The sequence below is a fragment of the Mytilus edulis genome, chromosome 14 (assembly GCF_963676685.1).
Source record: "Mytilus edulis chromosome 14, xbMytEdul2.2, whole genome shotgun sequence".
NCBI classification, from domain to species: Eukaryota; Metazoa; Mollusca; class Bivalvia; order Mytilida; family Mytilidae; genus Mytilus; species Mytilus edulis.
The window spans coordinates 68,464,613-68,490,838 of NC_092357.1; the positions used below are offsets into that span (position 1 = coordinate 68,464,613).

Below are 26,226 nucleotides of genomic sequence, written 5' to 3' on the forward strand. Positions count from 1 at the left end.
CATGAAAATCCCTTATAAAATGTTCATAATTTATAGTAGAATTAAAAATATATATCTTCACCAAAAATATTAAGCTCCAAATATCAAAACCACTAGTTATTTCTGTTTTGCAAATTATTTGATACTCATGTTATTTATAATATCTTAGTATACGTAGAAGATCTTCAGATTTTAAGATACAGGATAAATATACGTATGACCTACTTCCAGTTTATTTGTAGCAACCATAAATGGTTGATATATCTCTGCTTGTAACCAATGTGCTTTCTATTTCAGCTGCCAGTTCAGTAGTAGTAGAGTCTTCTCGTATAGCTTTTAGAAATTCAATAAATCCCCTTTCACTCCCATGTAAAAGGATATCCATTAGCTTTCTATTCTTTTGTATTTGTGCTGGACAAGCATTTATCAATTGTCTGTCAGATATTGTCAAAATATCACGTGATATTAAATGATCTACTATGTTTTCATGATCTATACAGTTAATGATATTTGAGTAATTCTTCTGCAGACGAACTCTATACACTGGAACAGTCCACTCGGACAATCCTACAATTTATTGTTAAGAATTTTGTATTATCACTTTAGATACATGTATAGTAAAAATAAACAACGAAAGTTTCACGGAATGTCATGACCATCATACCACAGAAGTAGTAAATTATTTAGGAAAATCCGAGGAGAAACTTTTGAGGGATATCTTAGCATAAAAATACGACCAACATTAACCGAAAATGTAGAAACAAATACTGTTTTAAAAAAAATCATTTAAGTGAATGATGGTTAATACAAAACACAGGTCATCCAGGTTTACATTGTAATTATATCAACGACAGACAAAAACAAAAGACCAAGAATACAAAACCCTTAATATTAACAACGGTGCCACAATTATGAGACCTTTATATATAATACATACACAATATATAAGCCTTTATGAGACTACCTTTTCCCCATTTTTTGGGGGTTTATTCATTGTTTTTTTTCTTATGTTATGTTTAAAAAATAATGTTGCATTTTTTCTTTTTGCCCCATGGATTATCTCCAGTCTACCATCAGCTTCTTGATTGATTGTACCTTCGGTACTTTCACTTTTACAAACAAATATTATATCTTTTTTTTTAACTTGAAATGTATCAAGACCATCAATGTAATACAAATGCTATTATTTGTGTATTTTCATATAACAGACAGCTCATACCTTTATATTGTGGTTCTAATGCTTCATTTGAGCCTTCTGTCTGTGAATCGCGTTTCAATTCATTTGCTAAATCAGTGTATCCACCTGTCAGTAGTGCATCAACAAACACATTATAAGTGGACTTCCCCCTTTTATTCACTACTTCAAGCAAAGCCTTATTCTGATCGTCTTGTCTAACATGTTGTTCAATGCTGCGTCTGTCGTCAGATGATATCACTAAATGTGTCATCATATAATCTAAAATCTGTCTGATTTCTATATCCTGTATGATTCTGTCTGTATTTGGGAAATATCAATTATATTTGATTAGAATGTTATAACTACTATAATTAAAATAATTTTTAATTTTGTATTTTTCCATCTTTGTCTGATATAATTATTCAGACAACCACTGAAACATGCGTATACTTACAACAAAATTTAAACAACCACGTGCTGTTTTCACTTAAAGCAGAAGCGTTTAGACAAAGTGCATGTGAATTATCGCCGTTCCAGTCATTTCCATGCTATGCTTGGTCTGCACCTAACTGTAGGTTTATAAAACATCAAATTTTCTTTCTGTTGTTGGAACCTTCGTTTCATCATAATTTCCAAATTCATCATTAATAATAATAAGAATAATAATAATTATGATGAGAATTCCTTATTCAAAGAGGGTAACACAGTTTGCTATAACACTAATGGGTGAATTTAAGAAAGATTTGTTATAAATAATGGCGGTAACGAAATACTAGAGACTGCTAATACGATTGTGACCAGTATCTCACGTGACAGTAGATTTTTAGTGGTACTCTGTTGGAAGGAATGTAAGTTTACGTGAACAGACAGCTGATTCTTAAATGTAATAATAGTATATTGTTCATGTAAACAAGTGATATCAGACTAACTTATTAATATTTAGACTGTACGTTCCTTCCGCTTGTTCCGCTAATCCTTCCTTATATGTTATGTATGGTAAAACACTAGATAATTCAAGGCGATAAAGAGCTTTGAGTAAAACTTCATATGTAGCTTCTGGAAGTCTCCTCCATTTGTTCAGGACCTCCTCTGTTTGGCTACGAAGATTTGTAACATGGTTTCTTTCAATCTGTTGCATCTCAACAACTGTTAGCCCAAGTTCTATTCCAAGCTGATATGTTTGATAACCAATATGATCAGACAGTTGCTGTAGATTTGAACCGGATGGTCTTATAAACAACTTCTCCCTTGGTTGGTCTAAAATGTGTGTATGAACAGAAGTATTTATTATTTCAATCGCAAATTTAATCTTTGGAGCAAGATCTGCTTACCCTTCCGGAGCACCTGAGATCACCCCGAGTTTTTGGCGGCGTAGTGTTGCTCAGTCTTTAGTTTTCTAGGTTGTTTCTTTTGTACTATTATTTGTCTGTTTGTCTTTTTATTTTTATTCATGGCGTTGTCAGTTTATTTTTCGATCTATGAGTTTGACTGTCCCTCTGGTATCTTTCGTCCCTTTTTTTTTGTGAAACAGCTTATCTTGCAATCAAGTACTGTTTAACGATTGATCATTCCTAAAAAGGCTTTATTCAGAAACAAATGCTTACAAAAGTGCAATTTTCAGTTTAAGCTATTTCAAATTATCACTTACCCAAATCTTTTTGAACTTCTCTTGAAATCTGAAGTTATACATGTATGCATTAAATTATTTTATAAACACATTTTTGAAAGAAAACAAGTTTTTTTACTGTATTATCCCTCATATAAATGATTTGGACACTAATTGTTTAATACCATATTTTCACCTTTTCGATGTTTTGTTTTTTTGACAAAATAATGAAATAATGAAGCAATTAATGTTTTAATGGCAGAAAAAAAACAATAATGGAATTTATATTTTACAATTTGTTAATTGTAAAAATTTGCAGATAATTTTTGCTTTTAAATGAAAATATTCAAATGTTTTAATCTCATTACTTGTCATTCATAATTTAGATAAACCATTTCAATCATCTGTGAAAGCTGTCAAAATGGTTATTGGGCACTAAAGGTGTAGTAGAGATTTCCAATAAAATGACTTTACTTGGCATAACCGACCTAACTCAACGTATTTCGTCCTATTGCATTGAAGCATGACGGAGGGGAGAATACACTGCATGCATGTTTTGCTCTTTCAACACGAATTTTTTTTCTGGAATATAGTTTATATAAAAATCAACCCCAACTATTTTGTTTAATATTTGAATATTTTGCCATCAAATTTTGATTGATTTGATTGACAAATATTTATAATGGAATAAGTAAGTTAGCAACATGTAATCGCATACACCCATCATTTCTTGTCATTTCACTCGACCCATACTTTAGTTCTTCTCAAATTATGAATTTTAAAAACTACCTAGACAAAATCTAGCATGAAAATATTAAAATAATAAATTCCGAAGCGAGAAGGTTGTCTTTTTTGTTTGTTTTGAAAAGTATAAGCGTTTAAAGTGGGTTCCAACACACCCGAATGTAAAAGGTGTACTCGACTTTTTAGAAAAAATAAAATTTCTATAATTTAATTGTATGGGACGAGGTTTTTGTCCATATATACGTAAACGTGAATTCGAGGATACAGGGGTAGAGGGCGTACCCCCTCTTTTTCGATCGCTAGATAATTTTGAAAATCTCATATGTTCCACATTATCTATACAAATCTTTAGCTTATAATCGTCCAATTTTTTTTCGCATCGTTCCGCTCGTTTGTATAAATTCAATTATCGGGAATTACACCGTCTTTCAAATATCTTGGATCCGGCATGATCACAAATTGTATTGCACGAAAAAAGAATGAAAGAGTTGTCGTTTGACTTTGATTAATACTTTAAAAACAACAATGTATGAATATTAAACATCTCGCATGTTTAAGAATACATACTGATTGGATTTTTTCCTTGATTAAGAAGTTCACTATTTATTTTAATTCCAAAAAACAAATCATCATGAATTATTTGCCGATAAAGTATCTTTACATTTTATAGAAAATTCATATAATCTGCTATACAGTCATGACCACTAATGGTCCTACATACACTCCGTTCTTTTTACATGACAAAAGGTTTTGTTTTTAAACTGTGTATACATTTTTATACTTAATTTGTGAAATGTACAAAAAAGGTGTAGTGTGATTGCCAATGAGACAACAAGAGACTTAATGACACAGAAATGTTAATTAACTATAGGCCACTGTACTGTTTTCAACAATTAGCAAAGCCCATACAGCATAGTCAGCTTTAAATGGCCACAAAATGACAAATATAAAACGAGAAAACTAACGACCAAATTTATGTTAAAAAATATTAACGCAAACACAACAACAAACGATAAGCACTGCTAGAATTACAGGCTCGTGACTTGGGACAGACACATCCATACTAGGACAGTGGTGTAACCATACGACATACTGTCAATATTATTAACTATTTATTAGTTGTAGTTGTTTTTAAGATAGTGTTCAGCAGCTGTGGATACTATCAGATCGGTACATAGAGTTTATTTTGAAATACTAGAAATTGCTGTTTTTATGCTTCGTTTCAGTTTCACAATCAATCCCTTTCTTACTGTTTTAATTGTGGCATGATCATTTAATAAACATACTTCTGTGTATCTCTTTGGGCTTTAAGTTGGACTTTTATAAAAACTACATTGTACTTTATGTAGCATAGAGATGCATGCGTACATAAATAGGCCAAAATATCAGATAGAATTAAGCCTCAAGTTATAATACTAACGACGAAGAAGCCTTAAGCTATATTCAATACATGTACTTACGACAGAGATTTAACCTCTTGGTATAGTACCTATGATGATGATAATACTGATGTATGTCTTATATCAAGCGACAAATATTACATTTAAATTAAGGATGATGAAATGATGATGACAAATGCATATACCTTTTTGTACATGACCAAAACTTAGAGTCGCAATTTTATATGAAAGGTAACAAGAGAGCGTAACCGCTATACACACATTTGTCTGTTTACGAGTAAACCATAACCTGATATTACTCGTGAATGCATCATGCTTGCTGGAGAAGCCGAAAAAGTCTTAAAGTCATTCGACCAGGGGTGAAAATAATTGAACCCTTATTGAGGCTAGCCTGCTAACAGTCAATCCCATTTATTAGGATATAACTATGAATGTAAAATGTTTTTTTTCCAGTCATGTATCACCTTCAACACTGGTGATCCAGTCAATGGATCTGTCGCAGACTTTTCACTTTAAAATATATATACCTCCAAAGCGAGACAAAAAATGAAAGGAAAATGTTCGCTGACTCAATCAATAGATGTGATAGTTTTAGAATCCACTTCTTATTGGATAAGTAAGAGTAAAAGAAAATTCCCGTAAAGGCTGAAGTGGCATTATACATATATATTATACATGTTATAGTTGTCTTAAAAATGTAACAAGTATGTAAATTAGATTTCTCATCCACTTTTAATCAGAGACATTTGAGCACAGAATATGTTTAGCCAATTACTATGTACTTTAAACTGATAGTTTTCTATCCACAGTGGTCAATGTTTATACGCAGATTAGTCATCAGTTGATAATCAAGTACACCTTCCAAAATTACAATCTATTTAACGAATTGGTGTACAGATTTATTTACATATATTATTATCAATTATTACAATATTCTTTTATTTTAATGTTCGTTGACTTTCATTTGAAAGAAAGGTGTTTGTCAACTCATAAAACTCAAACTTTAAAGAAGTAAAAGACATGTATCATTTTTTTTTAAATATACACATCCCGTTGTCGTATCGTACTTCGTTTTGCCTGTTGAAAGAAAATAAATTTCGGAGATTGTAAATAAAGGAGATTAACTGCAGGAGAACAGAACATTTGAAACGATGCTTTAAAAACTATGATGCAATCCCAGTTATCAACTTTAACAGAGACACATTCTGATTAGCACTTCGAGTTAAATTTTTCTGAAATTGCTAAAATAGTCTATCTAATAATAATACTCCCGGAATTTAAATATTATAAAACATTAAGAAAATAAAAAAGAAAAAGAAGAACGGACACCATCTGATAACGACAAACAAAAGCAATAAAAATATCAAATAATAAAACGTTCATTAAATTTTGCAAAGTATTTCGGAAAAACAAACTCATTGTCATACCATGAAAGGCAACTCAAATAAATCGTATGATAGGTATAGATACGTATATATACGTGGTCGTATGACAGTGAAGTTTAGGCGGGAATCTCAATAATCACGTGATATATAAAAATCATGATTTCTTTCGTTTTTCATCATCTTGTAAATACTTGATATTGATAAAAGTTATTATGAATGGGTATTATAGTTTATAAATACTTATGTAAAACTTGACTGACGCATTTAACAAAATTAATAGGTTAGCAATAACCGGTCCCGTTACGTTAGTAGGTTAAGTTAGGTACGTATGTCATTTTATTGGAAATCTCTAGTATTACATTTTTATCATTACATGTGTACCTGACATAGTATGTGGATGTCGATATCTTCCTCTTTCATACTTTGCTGAATCTGCTTGAATGAAGCATACAGTGTGTTCTTCTTCCAATCATGTAAAGCTTTGATTTTGATATCAAAAGACTCTTTGTGTTTTGACTCGTTAATAATTTCCCATGACCTAGCCGGTTTCTTTTCCTTTAGGTGCATATATATTTTTCGTATTTCTTCCATTGTCATTTCAGCTGCTAAGCGTCCCAAGTGTCTATCATCTGGATTGCTGTCTAACCATGCCATATCTAGACCTGTAATATATTGAAACTTAATTCACAAGTTCATACCATTTTTTTAATGTCTGCTTAAGTTATAACAGTAGATAAGAAATCATGGACTTTCAAGTTTAACTGTAATGTATAGCTCAAAAATAATACTGAGCAGCGATAAAAGAAGGACGAAAGATACCAAAGGGACAGTCAAACTCATAAATCTAAAACAAACAGACAACGCCATGGCTAAAAATGAAAAAGACAAACAGAAAAACAATAGTACACATGACACAACATAGAAAACTAAAGAATAAACAACACGAACCCCACCAAAAACTAGGGGTGATCTCAGGTGCTCTGGAAGGGTAAGCAGATCCTGCTCCACATGCGGCACCCGTCGTGTTGCTTATGTGATAAAGGAGACAGCATCCAATGATACGAAAAAACAGAGGATATACAATGGTCAATACTAAGTATTTCAAAAATACACTTAGCAATTTGTCATTTGATAGGTTACTAGTTCAATTATGTTAATCTAATGAATGATTTGTTTTGATTTTATAGGTTGGCATGTGTTGATATTTTAATGTCATTTATGTACATCAATCAATTGGCATGCGTAGATACATAAATGTCATTTATATGTATTCAATATGTACATGGTGTAATTGTCAATGGATTGACATGCGTGGATAGATTACTAAATGTCATTTATGTAAATCAATCAATTGGCATGCGTGGATAGAAAAATGTCATTTATATACATCAGTCAATTGGCATGCGTGGATAGATAAATTTCATTTATGGACTTCAATCAATTGGCATGCGTGAATAGTTAAATGTCATTTGTGTACATCAATCAATTGGCATGCGGGGAAATATAAATGTCATTTATGTACATCAATCAATTGGCATGCGTGGATAGATAAATGTCATTTATGTACATCAATCAATTGTCATGCGTGAATAGATAAATGTCATTTATGAACATCAATCAATTGGCATGCATGGAAGATGTGGTGTGAGTGACAATGAGACATCTCTACATCCAGATAACAATTTATAAAAGTAAACCAGTAAAGGTCAATGTACGGTCTTCAGCACCAAACAATAAGCTATGAAGGGCCCCAAAATTACTAGTGTAAAATCAACGGTCTAATCTATATAAAAAACGAGAAACGAGAAACACGTATAAATTACATAAACAAACGACAACTACTATAATCAGATTCTTGACTTAGGAGAGGTGCAAACATTTGCAGCGGGATTTTAATATCTGATTTGCATTTAACCCTATTGATTGGTGTGTGTTGATTGATCACTATCATATATTATAATGTACATCCAAAATAAGATTTGTATTTAACCTTATAGGTGTAATACCACCATTGATTGTCCCCTATTAGTTTTTGATAAATTTGCATTTTCCCAAGAAATGTACAGAAATTTTCTTTGTTTCAAATTAAGAAATACTTGACTTGAGTAAAGTTTTATCCTGTCCAGTACTATAGACACAATTTCACATAAAATTTGATTGCATATAAAAAAATAACCACCAATGGAAGTTAATCAATCAAATGTTCACCTCTTTTATACATATGTACAAGCTCTAGTAACCATGTAACCTCAGGTTTCCATTAAAAAAAAAATAGAAACCCCAAATAAAAACTGATAGTTCCATGAAATACCCAAGATATATGTTTATGACCCAGAAATATTGTATGCAATGATGTGGGATTAATTGCCTACAACTGTCAAAATAAAGGGACTATTTTTCTCAACCCTTTTTCTTATGCAACCGGATATTACGTACTATGGTTTGGTGGTATTACACCTATAGATAGGCATGTATTGATACGTTATTGTTTCGCTTATGTACATGAAACATCTGATTGGACTTCGACCTTATCAAAAGGTATGTGTTTATTTGTTTATATACAACATATCTGATTTGCCTTTTTTCATATTAAAATTTTTTCCTCATTGGTCTCTCTTCAAAATTTTCTTTTATGTTTGATATGAGGCAGGCATAACCTGTGAATGGGGACGAAGTCTGTATGATTTTTTTTATACATCAAACATGTTAAAAAGAGAAACGGAATTACCGTAACGTTTCCGATTTCGGTTCTGTTGTTAGGGATTTAGTTGTGACGTTATGACGTCATATTCAATGTAAACAAAGAACGTAACGTTTCCGATTTTGGTTCTGTTGTTAGGGATTTTAGTTGTGACGTTATTTAAGTTATGACGTCATATTCAATGTAAATGAAGAAACGCTGTCATCAAGTAACTTTTTTTTTATAACAAACAATTTTTAAAAATGAATTAGTATTGAGTTCCTTTCTTAGACTGATATATATACATTTTATTCAAAGTCTCACGCAAACAAGACCGGAAACGGAAGTAGATTTCTGCGCAGATGCGGAAATTCAAAAACGAGACAAAAAAAGATTGAATGATTTTGAGTTCATTAGTGACAATGAAAATATCGGCAAAATTTTCCCCTTTTTTTTATTGAATTTTCTACTGTTATTGGGGACTTCGTCCCCATATCAATGAACACACACACACCTTTACAATATAATGTTGGTAAGATTAAGATATTTTTACCTGGACAATCTTCTAGACATCTGTCACCCTCCGTATGTGACTGTAAGATAAGATAAACTGAAGTTGTATTTTTTATGAACTTATGATGTCTTAACACTGATATGATGGAACTGCACGTATTGATGTTTCAGTGGCTTTTGTATTTATACCAACTAGTAACGATGAGTGTTCTTAGATTTGCATTTTGAATTTTTTTTCTTGTTTATATTTGATTTTGTATGCATAGAACCTAAATGGTGATTAAGCCCTTTCTTGCATTTTTTTCAAAACTGTCCCGGTTCTTATACATTCTCGACTTTCAAACTTTTAACATTGAGCGCTCTTGATAAAGATCAAATAAGAAAAGTACTTTGGACGCATGAAATTAAGAAAGAGTTTTGTTTTTTTCTTTAACAACTCATTTGTATAATCCAGTCAATGTTTATACTTCATGTACTTATAAACAACGATAAATTCAGTTATGTTCAGACGATTGACTTGTAATTAGTTAAGTTCTGTTTAGTCTATGTTCAGATTGTTAAGAAGTTTTTATCTTCCTGTACACATCAACATCATTCTGAATTGTATGAAACGCTACTAAACGGTACTGTATAGATTAACTTCAATGGAATTATCTCATCAGTACTGAATATACTGCAAGGATTAATCGGAAAATTTACCGAAACACTAAACACATCTGAATAATTGCTGTCACTTTTTTTTTTATGATTTTAAGGTCAAAATGACCGATCAAACTTTCAACAGTGAATTGACTCTTCATTCAAAAGCATAACGTTATAAACATTCTTTAAAAGACAGATACCTTGTCTGCAAACCACCTGGACACAATATTAGTCTTATGTATAATATTGTGATCGGGGCATGTCCATTCCTCCTTAGATCTCAACATGTGGTCAAAAAAGCAAAGATCTGACCCACAAACTATACCAATTTGAATGGTAAAAGGCAAATCTCTAGTACAATTAGAATCATCTGAAACTGAGAAATAGAAATTGGAAATGTTTGTAATGGCATTTGTGAGGCATTCCTGAGCTGTTGATGCTATTGTTGGTACAATGGAAATTTGGCTTTCTTTGTGAGAAAGAGAAACTATGATTCTGTTTCCCTGAATGTCAATTCTCATATCGTGTTCATTATCAATTGTAACATCAGCACTGTCTGTAAAGATCATCAGACGACTGGATTTAGTGCTGATTCGAAGCTTCCACATTGATATGAAAGTCGCAATGAACCGGTAAAGGATAGCAGGTGGCACAACTTCCTCTTTAAACCTATAAGCCAGATGTATGCTTCTGTCAAAATCTATGTGTGAGTTGTCTTCTCTTTTGGTTCTAATCATGCATGGAACTAGAAACAATTCTGATTCATATTCATCGACTTTTTGTCGACAAATTATGTCCAAATGTACTAACATTTCTACCATATATTCTGTATGCTCTGAGATCTCCTTGAAACAGTCTTGTTTCCATATTTCGTATAAATCCTTTTCCCGCAATTTTCCACTTTCTTTGAGTTCTCCAAGTACCTCAGTGAGATGTTCTGGCCAAAATTGTTCATCAGTAACGATGGAACGTAGCACGTCTACCAAAAACACTGGATCTATGATAACGTTATCTCTCAAGCAAGCTTCATCGAAGTAGATCAGTTTTCCAAGGGCATGGTTAACCTTCAGAAACTTTTGTAGCTGATCAGGGGTTAATGCATGTTTTTCATTCTGCTGGTTTAGGTCCATCAGTTCACCAATGGATAGGACTTTCTTTTTTTCCTCTACTTTTTTGGCTAATTGAAGTTCAAGGGGTACAAACTTGGTTGGCATTAATTCTCCGCAACTAGGATGGTCTAATGCAACTTCCACCAACTGCTTCTTCAATGTGTCTAATTCTTCGTCCTCTTTGTTTCTTGCATCCACAAAAATAAGTGGTTGATATTGAAGATGTTGTTTTCCTCCATGATTTTCAAAGAGTTTTTCAATTGAGGTTACTAAGATTCGTCTCTGTTCCTCAATATCACCCTAAAATATACACAAATGAAAAATGTATATATACAATTCAGTGAATCAAGCGATAGTAATGATTTATTGTGTGAACAGGATAGTCAAAACTTTTTTCCTCTCACTAAAACTATTCTATGACATTTGTTTAAAATGAAATTGTAATTGCAAGAGTTCCAAAAATGAATTCCTAAAGCCTCGATCACACCTTACCGGATAGCTCGAACGGACGTCTAACGGATAACTTGTTTTCAATCCGTTCATGTCCGTTAGACGTCCGTTCTTATCCGTTAGACGTCCGTTCATATCCGTTGCATGTTCGTTAAGCGTACGTTTTATTCGTCGACGTCTGTTCTGTCCTGTGGAAAATTTTGAGCATGTTCAAAACTTTGAACGGACGTCCAACGGATAAAATGTCCGTTGAACGTCTGTTAGGCATCCGTTTTGTACGGTACTCGTCCGTTTCGTTTCGTTTTGTATCCGTTACGTGTCCATTATACATCCGTTGGAGGTCTGGAAGATAAATTCACCAACGGACTTCTACTGGACGTTTAACGGATAAAACGGATGTTGAACGGATGAGAAACGGACTTCTACCGGACGTATAACGGATAAAACGGATAATGAACGGATCTGAAACGGATAAATGCCAATTGAAAATTTTGCGTCAGAAATGCCAATTTTTGGTATGTCAGATTTCTTAAGGTTCATGAATTTTTATTATTCATAATCAATCTTAGAGTATAGGCACGTCTTCACAATCAAGCAGTTCTTATTCAGGCTAAACACTGCCCTTTGGCGGAATTTTGAAGAACAAACCAAAACCAGTTACACAGACACATTTTGAATATTTATGCGATTTAAATGTATTATTATTGTCGCCTTTAATTTTTCCGTATATCTTGTTCATCCGTTTTATCTGGTACGTTTCCGTTAGGTGTCCGTTATATGCGGTACTCGTCCGTTGGATGTACGTTCGACATCCGTTCTGTCCGGTACGTTTCCGTTTCTCGTACGTTGCATATCCGGTGTATGTCCGTTATGCATCCGTTACACGTCCGTTTTTTTCGGTCAGTACATCAACGGACTCCCAACGGATAACAATTTTGTCAACGGACAACTTTTATTTTCATCCGTTAGGCGTCCGTTCGTGCTATACGGTAAGGTGTGATCGAGGCTACAGGGATAACAGTTGACCATATACTGTCACATGGACTTTAACTATTTTATGGAGATAAGCCCAAAAATGTCTTCAAACTACATTTAATAAGTCAAGCCACAGCGGCCATGATTTATGATGGATCAAATCTCAGATGCACTTTTTTTTAAAAAACAGAATGTCCCTCAAAACGTCCAGGCTAATGTTTTTTTGAAGTTTCAGAGATCTGTACTTTCAACAACTTTTAAAATCTTTACGACGAATGATTTAGTCTAGAACGATTATATATTTTTTAAAACCCTACATGGAAGGTACATAGCTACAATACATTTTAGATGTTTTCAAGGATCTACACATCTGTTTCATCATTTGTAATTTTATTTTGAAAATCAATTACTCATTTCTAAGGCGGAAAATTTGGGAAAAAAACTTCAAACACTCTGACTGAAAATCCCATAATCTAGGCTAAAATCTGACAGCTGATCAGAATACCGCTAACAATTTCATTATGGCATGTTCATAAATTCAACTTATTTCATTCTTTTTTGAAGAGTCATGGACATAGGAATAAAAACGGACAGATGAGTTGTTAACCCAAAAGTGAATTGTAACTCTGTCAGACATGGCAAAGTATTAGAGTTACACAGTTCTTGAATGTATGTGAGTACTTACTTTTACTTGATCTTTGTGTGTTGCAACAAACTTGATTTTTGGGTATCCTCCATTTTCAGCCGAAGTCTTACAATATGTTAGGACTGAATTAACCCAATGGACAAGATAGGCTACAACAAAATCGCATACATGTTGATATGTTTGAAAGTATAAAATTGCCTGCCAATAATTACTGAACAATAGGTATTTATAAAGAACTGAAAATAATTGATTCTCACAACCGCTATCTAATTATATCAATTGAAGATATCTTTTCAATTGTTAGCAGCATTATTGAATTAAAACAAAAACAACTTTTCTATCATTTCTGTTGTTAGCTTATTCTAATCTTTCCTTTGAGGTGAACATATTTTGTATTCTCGCAGACATAGCTTTTAACTCTAATTCAATTCATATATTTATTGTCATATAAACTCTGAACAATAAGTTTGTGACAAATAATATAATCATACACAAAATACATTTAATAAACAAAACCATGAAAACAAAAAAAGCAAAAAAGCTAACTAATTTATCTATATGATATATAAATATATTTTATAAATAAATGAAGAGTCCCCTGTCCTCAGTTCTAATGCCTGTTTAAAATAGGACCCTAAACTTTCCACTTCTTTTGAGGTTGATGGACAAAGAAGATATTTATTTTTTTCATTTTCTTGCCAGGACATAAAATCTGGCATATGTTTAATTACATTTCCTATAAAGTTATCTCTTAGTTTAGCATTTTTTTTTGCAGTATAAAATGAAATGGGCTTCATCCTCCATTGTATTACAGCATGTGCATAGTCTTTTTTCTCTAGGTATTTTTAAATGTCTTCCCTTTTCTATCATTAAATTATGATCGCTAATTCTTATTTTTGTTATGTTACTTCTCTTTTCAAAAGAATTACAGTTTAACAATACTTTGTTATTTGTATGAATCATAAACTGAGTTACGCAACAAAAGAATGTAGGGTTTAAGCATACTCATTTTTATACATATTAGCATTCACAAATTGGTCTTCCGCTTTTTGTGTTCAAATTTGAAGAAAGGAAAATGAAATTCTTCATTATTTATACTGGATAAAACAAACTTCGATTTAAAACAATTAATAGTCAGTTCATCTAGATGTTACGAACAATACCAGATGTTGTATTGTTGACTCTGTTGCTGTATACATCTTCACTAAGGAGCCTATTGTTTTTTTATGTTGAGGCCTTTTGTGCTCAAGGAGAGCTTAGACAATCTACAGTTTACCTATATCGAAAGTCTATAAAATATATCTTTGTATTGAAATAGACAGATTGTTTTACCCATTAATAAACGATAACATACCTGCAGTATTCCGTTGCTTATTACAGCCAGGTAAGTCTATGTAGTCAGGAATGTCGTCATGGATACCTTTACTACCATTGAAGATTAATAAAAAAGTGCCTCTGCTAGATATAAAGAGTTGGTGTGTCAAGTGATATATCTTTTGACCGCCAAAGTCCCATAAATCAATGGGGACAATTATCATTTCGTAATTGCCTTTATTACATTCAGATCGGATTAGTTTAATAATTTCATCCTCTGACATGTCATTGGCAGTCAATATATCTTCCGAGTCTCCACCTCTCCCAGCACTATCATCTCTAGTAGCTCCATGTATCAGAGCACTTTCATCTTTTGAAGATTTAAGATGAGCAACATTTTGACCTGAAAATAAAAGATATAAGTTGCTGTGTGTATGTTAGAGCTGAATGAAAGGTTAAAGATAATCGTGTATATTTTTAAAATTTCCTAGATATTGAAAAACATAATTGCACATTTAAAAATGTGTCAAACAAGTTTTGTAAACAGACAAATAATAGCAAAATATATAAAATATAAATACATATTAATTATTTTTTGTTGAATTTGAAAAAAATGGTTAATTAAGACCGCGATTTGTGCCGATTTGAAAGCTGGTCCTCAACTATAAAATCGAAATAAATGTTTAGATTCAGCAGATACAAAAATCCGTTATTACATTTTTGTATATCGAAAAAAAGTCTCATTTTGGATACTCTTGACCTCAATGAGGACCAGCTTGAAAAAAAAGTTCAAAATCCAAAATATGAATACATTGATAGATTCAGCATATTTAAGAAGAAGAAGAATTCAAGTCTTTGAATTATAACCCGATTGATATTGCTCTATAAAAAAAGCAATTTATACAAAGTAGAAAAAAGTATCGTTTACCCCTTTTAGAAAATATTTAGGGTTTAACCCCTAACATCATTCCAAACTTTCCATTTTCAGTACAGAGAGTTATTGTCAGAAAACATGGAAATCTTAGTCTTTTTAGTCGCTACGTCATTTACAGTTTGACTTTAATCCCCAAAATGTATGACACCTTTTTTTTTATCCTTTTAAACAGATTTGGACATAATAACCAAAAGGAAGCCCAACCCTCATTTTGATGTATAGGACATTGTCGTACAATTTCACAGATATCCATACATTTATACACAAGTCCTGAAACATAAAAAAATACTTTTTGTTGGACCCCTCCTTCCAAAACAGTTTGGACAATAACACAAAAAAAAAATCACAACTTTTCGGTTGTGTCGTGACACCTTGTGGTACAATTTCATAGAGATACACAAATAATTGTCCAGCAGCATATACATCCTAGTTTTTGGTCCTTTTAGACAATTTTGGCCATAACCATCAAAATCATTCCCAACCTCTTGTTTGAAGAATAGAACCTTGTAGTGAAATTTAGCAGCTATTCACTGTTTAACGACGTTATTGGTTAACATAAAATGTGACATGGACAAAATTAAGCACACCACTGACAAGAAAGACAAGACGTCTACACAATATGGCATGATTTATATTTACACATAATATTAACAACACATATCTTTAAATTCTTTCTGTTTTCGACTTGGGAGACTGAAGAAAGCTTTCAACCTTGACGTTATCGTGTGAAGACCTGGAGTACTGATATTAGACTTAACACCACTTCGATCAGGCATTTCCTCTATACGTTTTGCAGCCCCTAGACTGAAAGATACAGAACCTTTGTTTTTGATTTCCTCCCTATGGTAAGCATCATCAGAATCTGCCACTTCCTCGATAGATTTTACAACACCTGGCATTGCCATTTCTTTACTTCGTAGTAAACTTTGCACTGTTGCATTCAAGATAGTCCCTGAAATATGTCATCTGATTTATCATACAAAAGTTCGTTTCAAAGACATGTTTTTAATCATTGCAAAACATAAATTCACATCTACTAAGGGTATACTCTTAGATTAAGACATATGTTTAAGAAAGACATTGAATGGTTACATGTGATCACATTGCAAAGAGTTATCGATGACAACTGAATACTGATTACGATTACCTCTGTCCCTAAAATAATATATATCGGATTGATCAAACAAAAGTTCGTTTCCAAAACGTTTGTTTTGATCATTACAAAATATTGATTCACGTCAATTTAGGAAATACTTAGATTACCAAATATGGTTAAGAAAGTCATAGCCTGGTTACATATGATCACATTGCAAAAAGTAATCGATAACTAATATCTAATTACGATTACCCATCCCCCTTTATGACACAGCACAATGTAAAACAGTTCCAACAAGTAATTTAGGGTAAACCTAGGGTTTAGAATTGAATGCTGATAGTTGTATGCCTTACATCCAGTGGGAAATATGTCATGCATTTTCAGGACGCGAACAAATTAATGATAAATAGAATAGGTAGGTCCTGTAAACGATGCCGTCCAGGATGAAGGTAAGCGAAATTAAGGCTGCCACTGTAAAACGAGGTTTAAATGGATAGGGACAGAAACATAGATGACTTTATCTTTACTTGAGGCATCGGATTTAACATCCCTAAATAATGGCCATTCTAAAAGCTTGTGAATTTTATGCATCGCACAACCAAACGGACGCCTCACTTTTAGGAGGTCACTGTCGTTTGAGACCAATGGTGACAATATTTCTTTTGCCTGTTCTCCCTTAAAAATTAGAATATAAAAGACAAATCTTACAAATGTATTGCAAGTAATTTGTGCATTTTAACTCAGGCGTAACTGAAACCGCTATTAAGCATTTATGTTGTCTCTAATACATTGATTTTTAAAATGATAAAAAATCATCTATAAGAATACGACAAGTTTTACTACAAATATCATTGAAGTATTTTGTCTCAAAAGATTGAAAACCAAAAGTTAAAACGTAGTAAATAAACACTCAAACGTGTTAAGTTTTAAAACAAAATATGTTCTAAGATTTTTTTTTATTTCTATTTGCAACATTTAAATAAATTGTTGACAGTTTGAAAATTGAAATGGTAGAAAATGAATGAATTTTGAAATTATAAGGTTTAAGCGTTTATTTGATCGGATGAATGCCTTTGGTTTTATATACAAATGGCAAAATGCTACAAGATATAATCTAAACACCCATCCCAGTACCAGCTAATTCTAATATATAATCAAAATCAGCACAGAGATAGTACTTGGATAGTGATAGACTGTTTACATATTGAATTAATCAGCTGCTGTGTGATGACAGAGGAATTTTGTAGTGTTGAAAAAGGAAACCAACTTGACGCTTCAAAAATATCGGTATGATAATTCGTCGTCACAAGGTTATCGTCCAATAATATATTTGTTTTCCTTATAAACGTGTCCATTAACAATTTCCAAGTAGACACGCAAAATAATGCACAGATAGACTGTTAAAGGTTGTATGGAGAACAGACACGATTTTTTCTAAAAATAAACATAATGATTTCATTGTCTGGCACTGTTTGAAAACTTGCTTTATCTGAGTTGTGCACAAATTTTTACTTATTCATATATATTTGCATTCAAGTTATAGAATTCTAAATATGTACGTCTTTATATAGTGTCAGATAAGTTGTATGAAAACTTGTGCAAAACAGACAACCAAAATGTTAGAAATTATTATAAATTAAGAAATGTATCTCCCGCATGCAAAGCTCTGATTCCTTTCACGGATTTGGCTATACTTTTTGGACCTTTTGAATGTCAAAATGCGCATCTGGTGCAGGAAAATTGGTACCGGTAATGTTGTTATTATATATGTCTATCAGTGATTTTCGAACGTTTCACAATGTTTAATTATGGTAACCCAAAATAGTCATATTCAGACAGAATAATGTTAGGCTTACCAAGGATTTACCACCAAAGGACAAAAGAGTAAGTAAAGACAATATAATAGACGGAAACCAACGAATAAAACAAATAATTAAGTTAAGTTCAAATTGTAACTCGAGATACATTTTCACCTCACATTATAAATCGAACTTTCACCTGAAATCTTGGTTCAATCCCTTACTCAAAATTAAACCAATTACTCTGAGATACATATCCTCAGTCAAATTCTATTGTTTATAGTCTTAAAATTTCATACCCTTTTCCAAGAAAACCCAACAACGTTCCTTTATATTCATTCCAGCTCTGCCGAGGTAAATCCATATACCATCTGTTGACTCTCGTTGCTCTGGAGCCTCATCTCCCACTAGAATTTTGGCTAAGCATGTCTTGCCAACACCAAATGGACCGGTAAGAAAAACACGGTTCCAGTAACATTTGTATGATCCGCTGCTTAACAGACCTTGAAATTCCATATCAGAAAATATCTGGATTTCTTTGTTGGGTCCTAAATGTATAAAACCGAAAAAAATGTAAGATATGAAGTTCAAATATCATTTTTTATTGTTCTCTTGCTGACACAAATACAAGCAGTATAAACAAGAAGATACACAGGGTGTTATCCATCATATATGTTTAGATCGTTATACATTTTAGAAATATCACAAGCTAACACAGATTTATAAATTCAAAAGTATCATAAGGGCTGTAAGCAGTACAATTCAACATGATAAAGTTCTATATCAAATGTCGAATCATGCCTTATTACAAACAAATTGTTGACACAGAGATATGTCTTGACTACCGGAATAAATTAAAACAAATGCTTAATATCCCAGTCTACAGACTATGATGTAGTTGGCAGGGCCTACAAATGTTTAAAAAAACTGAGACAAACAGACAGTTACACATAACTTTATAGAAAATAATCGTCGTTTATTATATATGTTCATATGTAGTTCCTTTTAATACAACTTAGGCAGAAAAACTGAATATTGCTTATTGCTAATTAATTCAATCACTTGACCATTTCCAATTGAATATGGCCTCAAAACAATCTTCAAACTGATATGAATTGGTAGTAATGAAAATCTCTATATGTCGCCTTCCTCAACTTTCTTTGCAGTTGAAAAAGCTATGAAACATTAATGGGTGACTAAAAAATCAAGCTGAGTTGGTACTTCACAAATTACAGAAATTTTGACAGTAAGTGACTTCCCTTAAGATCTCAAAAAAGTAAAATTGTACACATCAACGTCATAAAATTGATAAGCCGAAAATGAAATCATATCTGTACAGAAGATGACGAAATGTGAAAAAAATCCTTTCAAAATAAAAAAAACCTCATCAAACAGCCTAGCCTTACAGTTTTACACAACAGATGCGCATTTCGTCCACAAATAATAAAATATAATGACATGAATTTAGCAGGAATTTATTGTCTAGATTTACTGAAAAATGCTTGCACAATACAGAAGCATAGAACCTTATCACAAAATACTAGCCCACTCAGTAATGAGTACAGTAGATAAAATTAAAACCAAAGAGATTATGTTGAAGGATCGCTAGCTCCTTAAAATCCAATGTCAAAGAAATTACACATTCTGAACGATATTAGTAAACAGGGAATTGACAGCCAAATAGAAATCTTTTACACAGTTAAAATAAAACAAAATTCTAGTACAACACTTGGAGTCTCAGGATAAACGAATCTACGTTGTTTAACGATATTAAAACTAGCGTTACTGAGGAGGGTATTTCAAAGGGAACTAAAGTGAGTGGTAATGTGAGGAGAGATATCTCTAGATTTATTAAAGGCTAACAGGTATATGAGAACTAGCAAGTACTAAAAAGTATAGGAGTTATAGATCTTCCTAGTGAGTACTCGTGTACTCTTTGCCGTCCATAATATATACCGCATGCATGAGTTGATCATATAAAACAATGTAAAATTCTCATTTTCTTTACTATAAAATCACATTTGTTTTTTTCTCAAATCTTTTTATGCCGTCTCACAGATGTATTCAACACATGAAATGAAATCATATACAAACTTGCCTTTGATAATTTGTGTTAGACCTTTCTGATGGAAGACTTTTGTGACCACTTCTTGTTCTTCGTTTGCCATGACAGTCTACAACACAGCAGACGATATGTTATGGTTATGAATAGGGAAATACACATTGACTGGAGGCTATAAGAGTCAGAATATCTAACTAAGGGGATTTAATGGAAAAATAATCTTCCCAGAATGATTTTTTATTCATTTTGGGTAAATGATTCGTGATTTTTTTTGTCTCTGTTTTATACCGTAGAAATTCATATTTCAGCTCGGATCTCTCGTACTTAATTCGTAATAATATTTGAATGGAGGACAAAGTAAACAAACATAAACCACTTTTGATAAGCAAGTTGGAGAGAAATATAAATTAAACAATGCAAAGAACGGGACAAACGTTAACTTTAGGCCATTATAATCACGTTTCAGTCAATGAAGTGAAATATTAATTGTTAAAAACTGAATCTGTTGGTAGAACGCGTGAGTTAAGAGTGCCAGAAAAAAAACTTAAGACTTGTTGGTATATATAAAATAGCTATTGCTTTAAAATCTAAAAGTTTTATTTCACACTACTGTCACTTTACCGAGAAGTGTCCTAAAAGAATGAAGATGGCACTGGTAAACACGCACCGTTTCACTCTGTTCTCTACGTAATGTTTAATATAACTGGTCTTCTGATTGGATAAGATAATTTTGTTTATCATCTCATGAACATAAGTTTGTCACATGACCGTAACGTCATCAACGTTTTTTTATGATTTACTCCTTATTCATTGTGAACCACATTTGTAATGCTGTTTCTTTAGAGACAGAAAAACATATTTCAGTCACTCCATCAATGTTTGAAAACTTCACCAGCCTACCATTGTTCTGAACTGTGCTTGTTCTAATCATATTTATTTATTAAAAAAAAATTATAGAAGAAATAGATAATATATGTGTATCTTGACCAGTTTACACCTGGCCACTTGAGTATACGTCACAAAAAAATAGATATTACACACAGCGACTTATGACAAGCAGTGAATACACTAGGGACAAGGACATACTATTTAAAGCGTGGACAAAAATCTTTATGAGCGCTCATTTATCCCACACAAAAATATGTCTCATTGTATCGTTTGCTCTGTGAGGCAGCACATTTAAGGTCAAAACAAAACAATGTCCAGTTTTGTCTGCCTTAGAATGCCTACCCTTAGACTTGTTCTTGGTACATATTATTTATATGAAAAACAGACATTATGAATATAACCTCTTCTCAAATGTTTTATTAATCAATAACTGTATACACGATAGTCCGTAGTTGTATACTAGATATCCTTATGTTTCTATTGTCAGATATCAACCTTTCACCTTTTCAGCAGGCATGTTTTTACCATTTATGCAACGAAATTAACTTTATCAGAAAAAATCTTTTTTGTGTAATGCTAAACATTATCTGTTTTTTTTTTTAACAAAGTATTTTATTTCATTTTTCAACTCGAACGTTACAAATTACATTTCAAGAAATTTGGATTCAAACAATCTTTTACGAACCACATACCCTAGAGAATTGTTATATTGTTGCCAGTCTAATTCGACCTTCATCTGTGTTTTGTTGTAATAAGCATCGTGTATAAATATCGAAAACAATGTTTTATAATCATATGAAAAAAGTAAAATCACAAAAATACTGAACATAGAGGAAAATCAATTCAAAGTCCATAATCACATGGCAAAATCAAATAACAAAACGCATAAAAAACAAATGGACAAGTACTGTCATATTCCTGACTTGGTACAGGCATTTTCAAATGTAGAAAATTGTGGATTAAACCTGGTTTTATAGCGCTAACCCTCTCACTTTGATGACAGTCTCATCAAATTCCGTTATATTTACAATGATGCGTTAACTGAACAGACAAAATAAATAAAATAGTCAAAATATGGGTACAGCAGTCATCATCGTGTAACAATTTTAAAAGGAACAATTTAACAGAAGCGCTTTTCAGGATTTACTTTCATCAGGAATGCTCAAAGCCAAATATTTGAAAGCCGAGGATGTATACAGCTTGTGTAGGCTTCATAACATTTGATAGAGGCAAACTCAAGTTAGATAACGGAAACTAATTTTAGGACGAACGTTCTAATAGACATACGGAGAAATTAATCTTACAGTTAATGCCCCAAAACCCACAGCGAGACATAAACAAATACATTCCAGACTGTATGTAAATGTTATCAACAAAGAAAAAGAATCTAGTTTCGTTTATCTGTAAAATGTTGAAAATTGTCATATATTTTCAAACTTTTTCTGTTGATAAATATCAGTGTCAACATATACTGCATTTTTTTGATTATTTCATAAATAGGATACGACAGAACATGTACCTTGAGGAAATTCATTACTTCTGTCTTTCCTTTTTTCTGCTTAGATGAATAGTTGTAGTCGTCTTTATTTGCAGCCAGAATATATGGAGTGGAACCCTAAAAAACAAATCTTAAACCTGTATCTATCAACTAAAATAATTCATTTTTTACAACAACTTTCAGGCAAAATACAAAGAGCATTTGTAAATTGTTTGGTAATACATTTTTTTACATCTATAAGGGTAATTTCCTGATCAGAAGTTATTCAATACATTTTTTTTTCAGCAAACTTAATGTATGAGGTTCAAGTCTTATTTCAAGATTAAATTATTTTAGTGGTGAGCGCATCGGACTACTAACACAAAGTTTCCTTAATCGATCCTCGTTCTTGGAAGAAATTGAGGGACTGAATTTTCGGCCTTCCCTTGACACCATTTGCGAGTATGTCCTTGAGAAACGATGATAGACTATCGGAAGGGGACGATAAATGGTTGACCCATGTTAAGAGAGGGCCTATATGTTTTAAGTAAAAAACATCAAAATTAATAAAAAAAAATCGGGCTAATGCCTCTACAAGGCATCACTTACACCCGCAAATTATTATCAGTTTGATTAACTTGTTTCACAATCCACTATACATAAATATGTTGAAACTAACAATTCTAGAACATCAGTCAATGTAGCAGTGTATTATTTGATTTCGAAGACGTATTTGCTTGATTATACTGTTAAAATTAGTAACAAGTCATAGCTAATGATTGTGTCTTATAAAAAGTACTAAATATAAATAGTAGTTTGATACTATCATATGATTGATCGGCGAGGTAAAATCTCTAGTGTTTGATTGTTGGTGTATGTGTCTTCAGTGTCTGTCTGGTGGATGACTGCTGGAAATACCCGTTGAATGTCGTTAGTATCTGGTAAGTGGTTGGTTGGTGTTAGTACATGTTTTCATTGTGAACTGTAATAACATTAACGGTACCAATTTTTCTGCACCAGATGCGCATTTCGACAATACATGTCTCTTCAGTGATGCTTGTTACCAAAATATATGAAATCCAAAGCTTATATAAAAGATGAAGAGCTATCATCCCAAAGTTCCAAAAAGTAATAATGTAAGCTGTTGTGTGTTTTATCAATGACTAAATTGTTGTTTTTACAATTATCGTCGTCTTTTGGTAAGTTGTTGTTAATGTCTAATGCCTGTCATTTGTTTGATAAATGAATGCGAATTGTTGGTTGTGTTTTTTAATAAGTGTATCACTGTTAGTTGGAAGTATTTGAAGGTTATATTGTGTTTGGTCCGTGATTGTTATATGTTGGTCGTGTCTTTAGTGTTTTGTTAAGTTTTTTAAGTGTCCAACGACTGTCCTGTGTTTGATGTGTGGCCATTTGTCTGGTAGTGACTTTCAAACTAGTATTGATGGCTGTTGTATGGGTCTCATTATTATGTGTTTTCGTGGTGATTTTTAGTTGTTGCCTCTTGTTTTCTACTAAATATCTGATAGTCGGTATTTGTTGATATTTGTTATGGGTTTGATTGGTGATTATGAGAAATGATTGTGCATTTGATAAATGGTATTTTTGATAGCAGTCTTGTGTTTGGGAGCATGTAAGTTGTTATTTGTATCTTGCAATTATAGGCTGTTGATAGTTTTTGATAGAATCTTATGATTGTTTCCACATAAGTGTATCAAAAGTTAGTCTCATATGATCGTTGGATAGTAGCAGTACCTGATTACTGTCAAATGTTTGATATGTGACTACTGATTGTAAGCTGCGTCCATTTGCTGTAATTGAAGTGCCTGTTTGCTGTCATGTGTTTAATTGGACGTAGCAAGTTGTTCGTTTTAGGTAATATAATTGTTTGTTAGTTGTTCCTGATGGGTGAAATGTGCCCAATAAATAGTTCTTAGTTGTTAGTCTGTCTTCATAACATATTTCAATAGGATGCTGGGAAAAAAAAGTAAAATCTCAAAAGTACTGAACTCAGAGGAAAATCAAGATTCGCTGGTGTATGTAACAATGTTTTAGATTTTAATGAGAGAAATTTGTGTATTACTGAAAAATTATTGCACCAAGGATTTTCGATATCACAAACTAGTCAAAACATTTACTAAATTTTATCATCGGTATAAGGACATCATTCGTAAATATAGCTCAACATGCAGACTTCTTATACGTTCAGGTATTTCACATCCAATATTTTATGGAAATATTCTTTATAAAGCATAAAAAAATTGCATATTTTGGCGTTAATATCAATTCACTTATAGGGTCTTTGCATCGGAACTGAACTCATTTATTTAAAAACCAGTTGTTCGCATGACACGGGTTATGTTCTTCTCATATATGTTATGATGGTATGACACTAAACACCTCACGGGAAGGATTGTGCCTGATATTAATATGATGAAGACATAATATTTCAATCAGTTTAATTGAAGTCTGGAGCTGGCATGTCAGTTAACTGCTAGTAGTCTGATGTTATTTATGTATTATTGTAATTTTGTTTATTTTCTTTGCTTTATCTTCTGACATCAGACTCGGACTTCTCTTGAACCGAATTTTAATGTGCGTATTGTTATGTGTTTACTTTTCTGCATGAGCAAGAGGTATAGGGGAGGGTTGAGATCTCATCAACTTGTTTAACCCCGCCGCAATTTTGCGCCTGTCCGAAGTCAGGAGCCTATGGCCTTTGTTAGTCTTGTATTATTTTACATTTTAGTTTCTTGTGTACAATTTGGAGTTTAGTATGGCGTTCATTATCAATGAACTTGTATATATATTTGTTTAGGGGACAGCTGAAGGACGCCTCCGGGTGCGAGAATTTCTCGCTGCTTTGAAGACCTGTTGGTGACCTTTTGCTGTTTTATGGTCGGGTTGTCTCTTTGACACATTCCACATTTCCATTCGCAATTTTTAAATATGGGTACTGCAGTCATCATCGTACAAGACAATACAAACACATTGACGGGATGTATAAGTAGGGAATGACTTATATCTGTTTTATTTCTAATTGATTGCTGTTATTGTTTGAAGAAGTGTCTTAGTATATAATCGGTTGTTAGAAATACATTATTTATGTCTTAGTATATGATTGGTTGTAAGAAATACCTTATTTATGTCTTAGTATATGATTGGTTGTTAGAAATACCTTATTTATGTCTTGTGTCTTAGTATATGATTGGTTGTAAGAAATACCTTATTTATGTCTTAGTATATGATTGGTTGTTAGAAATACCTTATTTATGCCCTGTGTCTTAGTATATGATTGGTTGTAAGAAATACCTTATTTATGTCTTAGTATATGATTGGTTGTAAGAAAT

At 32.4% G+C, this 26,226-nt stretch overlaps 1 protein-coding gene across 1 annotated transcript; it reads right to left on the reverse strand.

Moving 5' to 3' along the window:
* Positions 1–211: 211 nt before the first annotated feature.
* On the reverse strand, positions 212–18,993 carry LOC139504425 (uncharacterized). Its single transcript, XM_071294509.1, has 11 exons — positions 18,749–18,993; positions 16,212–16,506; positions 14,661–15,046; positions 13,346–13,455; positions 10,327–11,535; positions 9,525–9,564; positions 6,673–6,953; positions 2,805–2,832; positions 2,086–2,413; positions 1,199–1,470; positions 212–546 (listed from the first exon to the last, which is right to left on the reverse strand). The coding sequence occupies exons 1-11, from the start codon at positions 18,963–18,965 to the stop codon at positions 212–214; spliced, it is 3,501 nt and encodes a 1,166-aa protein (XP_071150610.1). The 5' UTR covers positions 18,966–18,993.
* Positions 18,994–26,226: the final 7,233 nt, after the last annotated feature.

Excerpts from the sequence above, each read along its gene's own strand:
- LOC139504425 (XM_071294509.1), bottom strand. The coding sequence starts at position 18,965 with ATGGAATTTCAAGGTCTGTTAAGCAGCGGATCATACAAATGTTACTGG. Across the intron at positions 15,047-16,211 it reads CAGAAAGAATTTAAAGATAT|CAACTTATATCTTTTATTTT; the intron begins GTGTTGTTAATA and ends ACATACACACAG. Across the intron at positions 547-1,198 it reads ATTAGAACCACAATATAAAG|GATTGTCCGAGTGGACTGTT; the intron begins GTATGAGCTGTC and ends AATAAATTGTAG.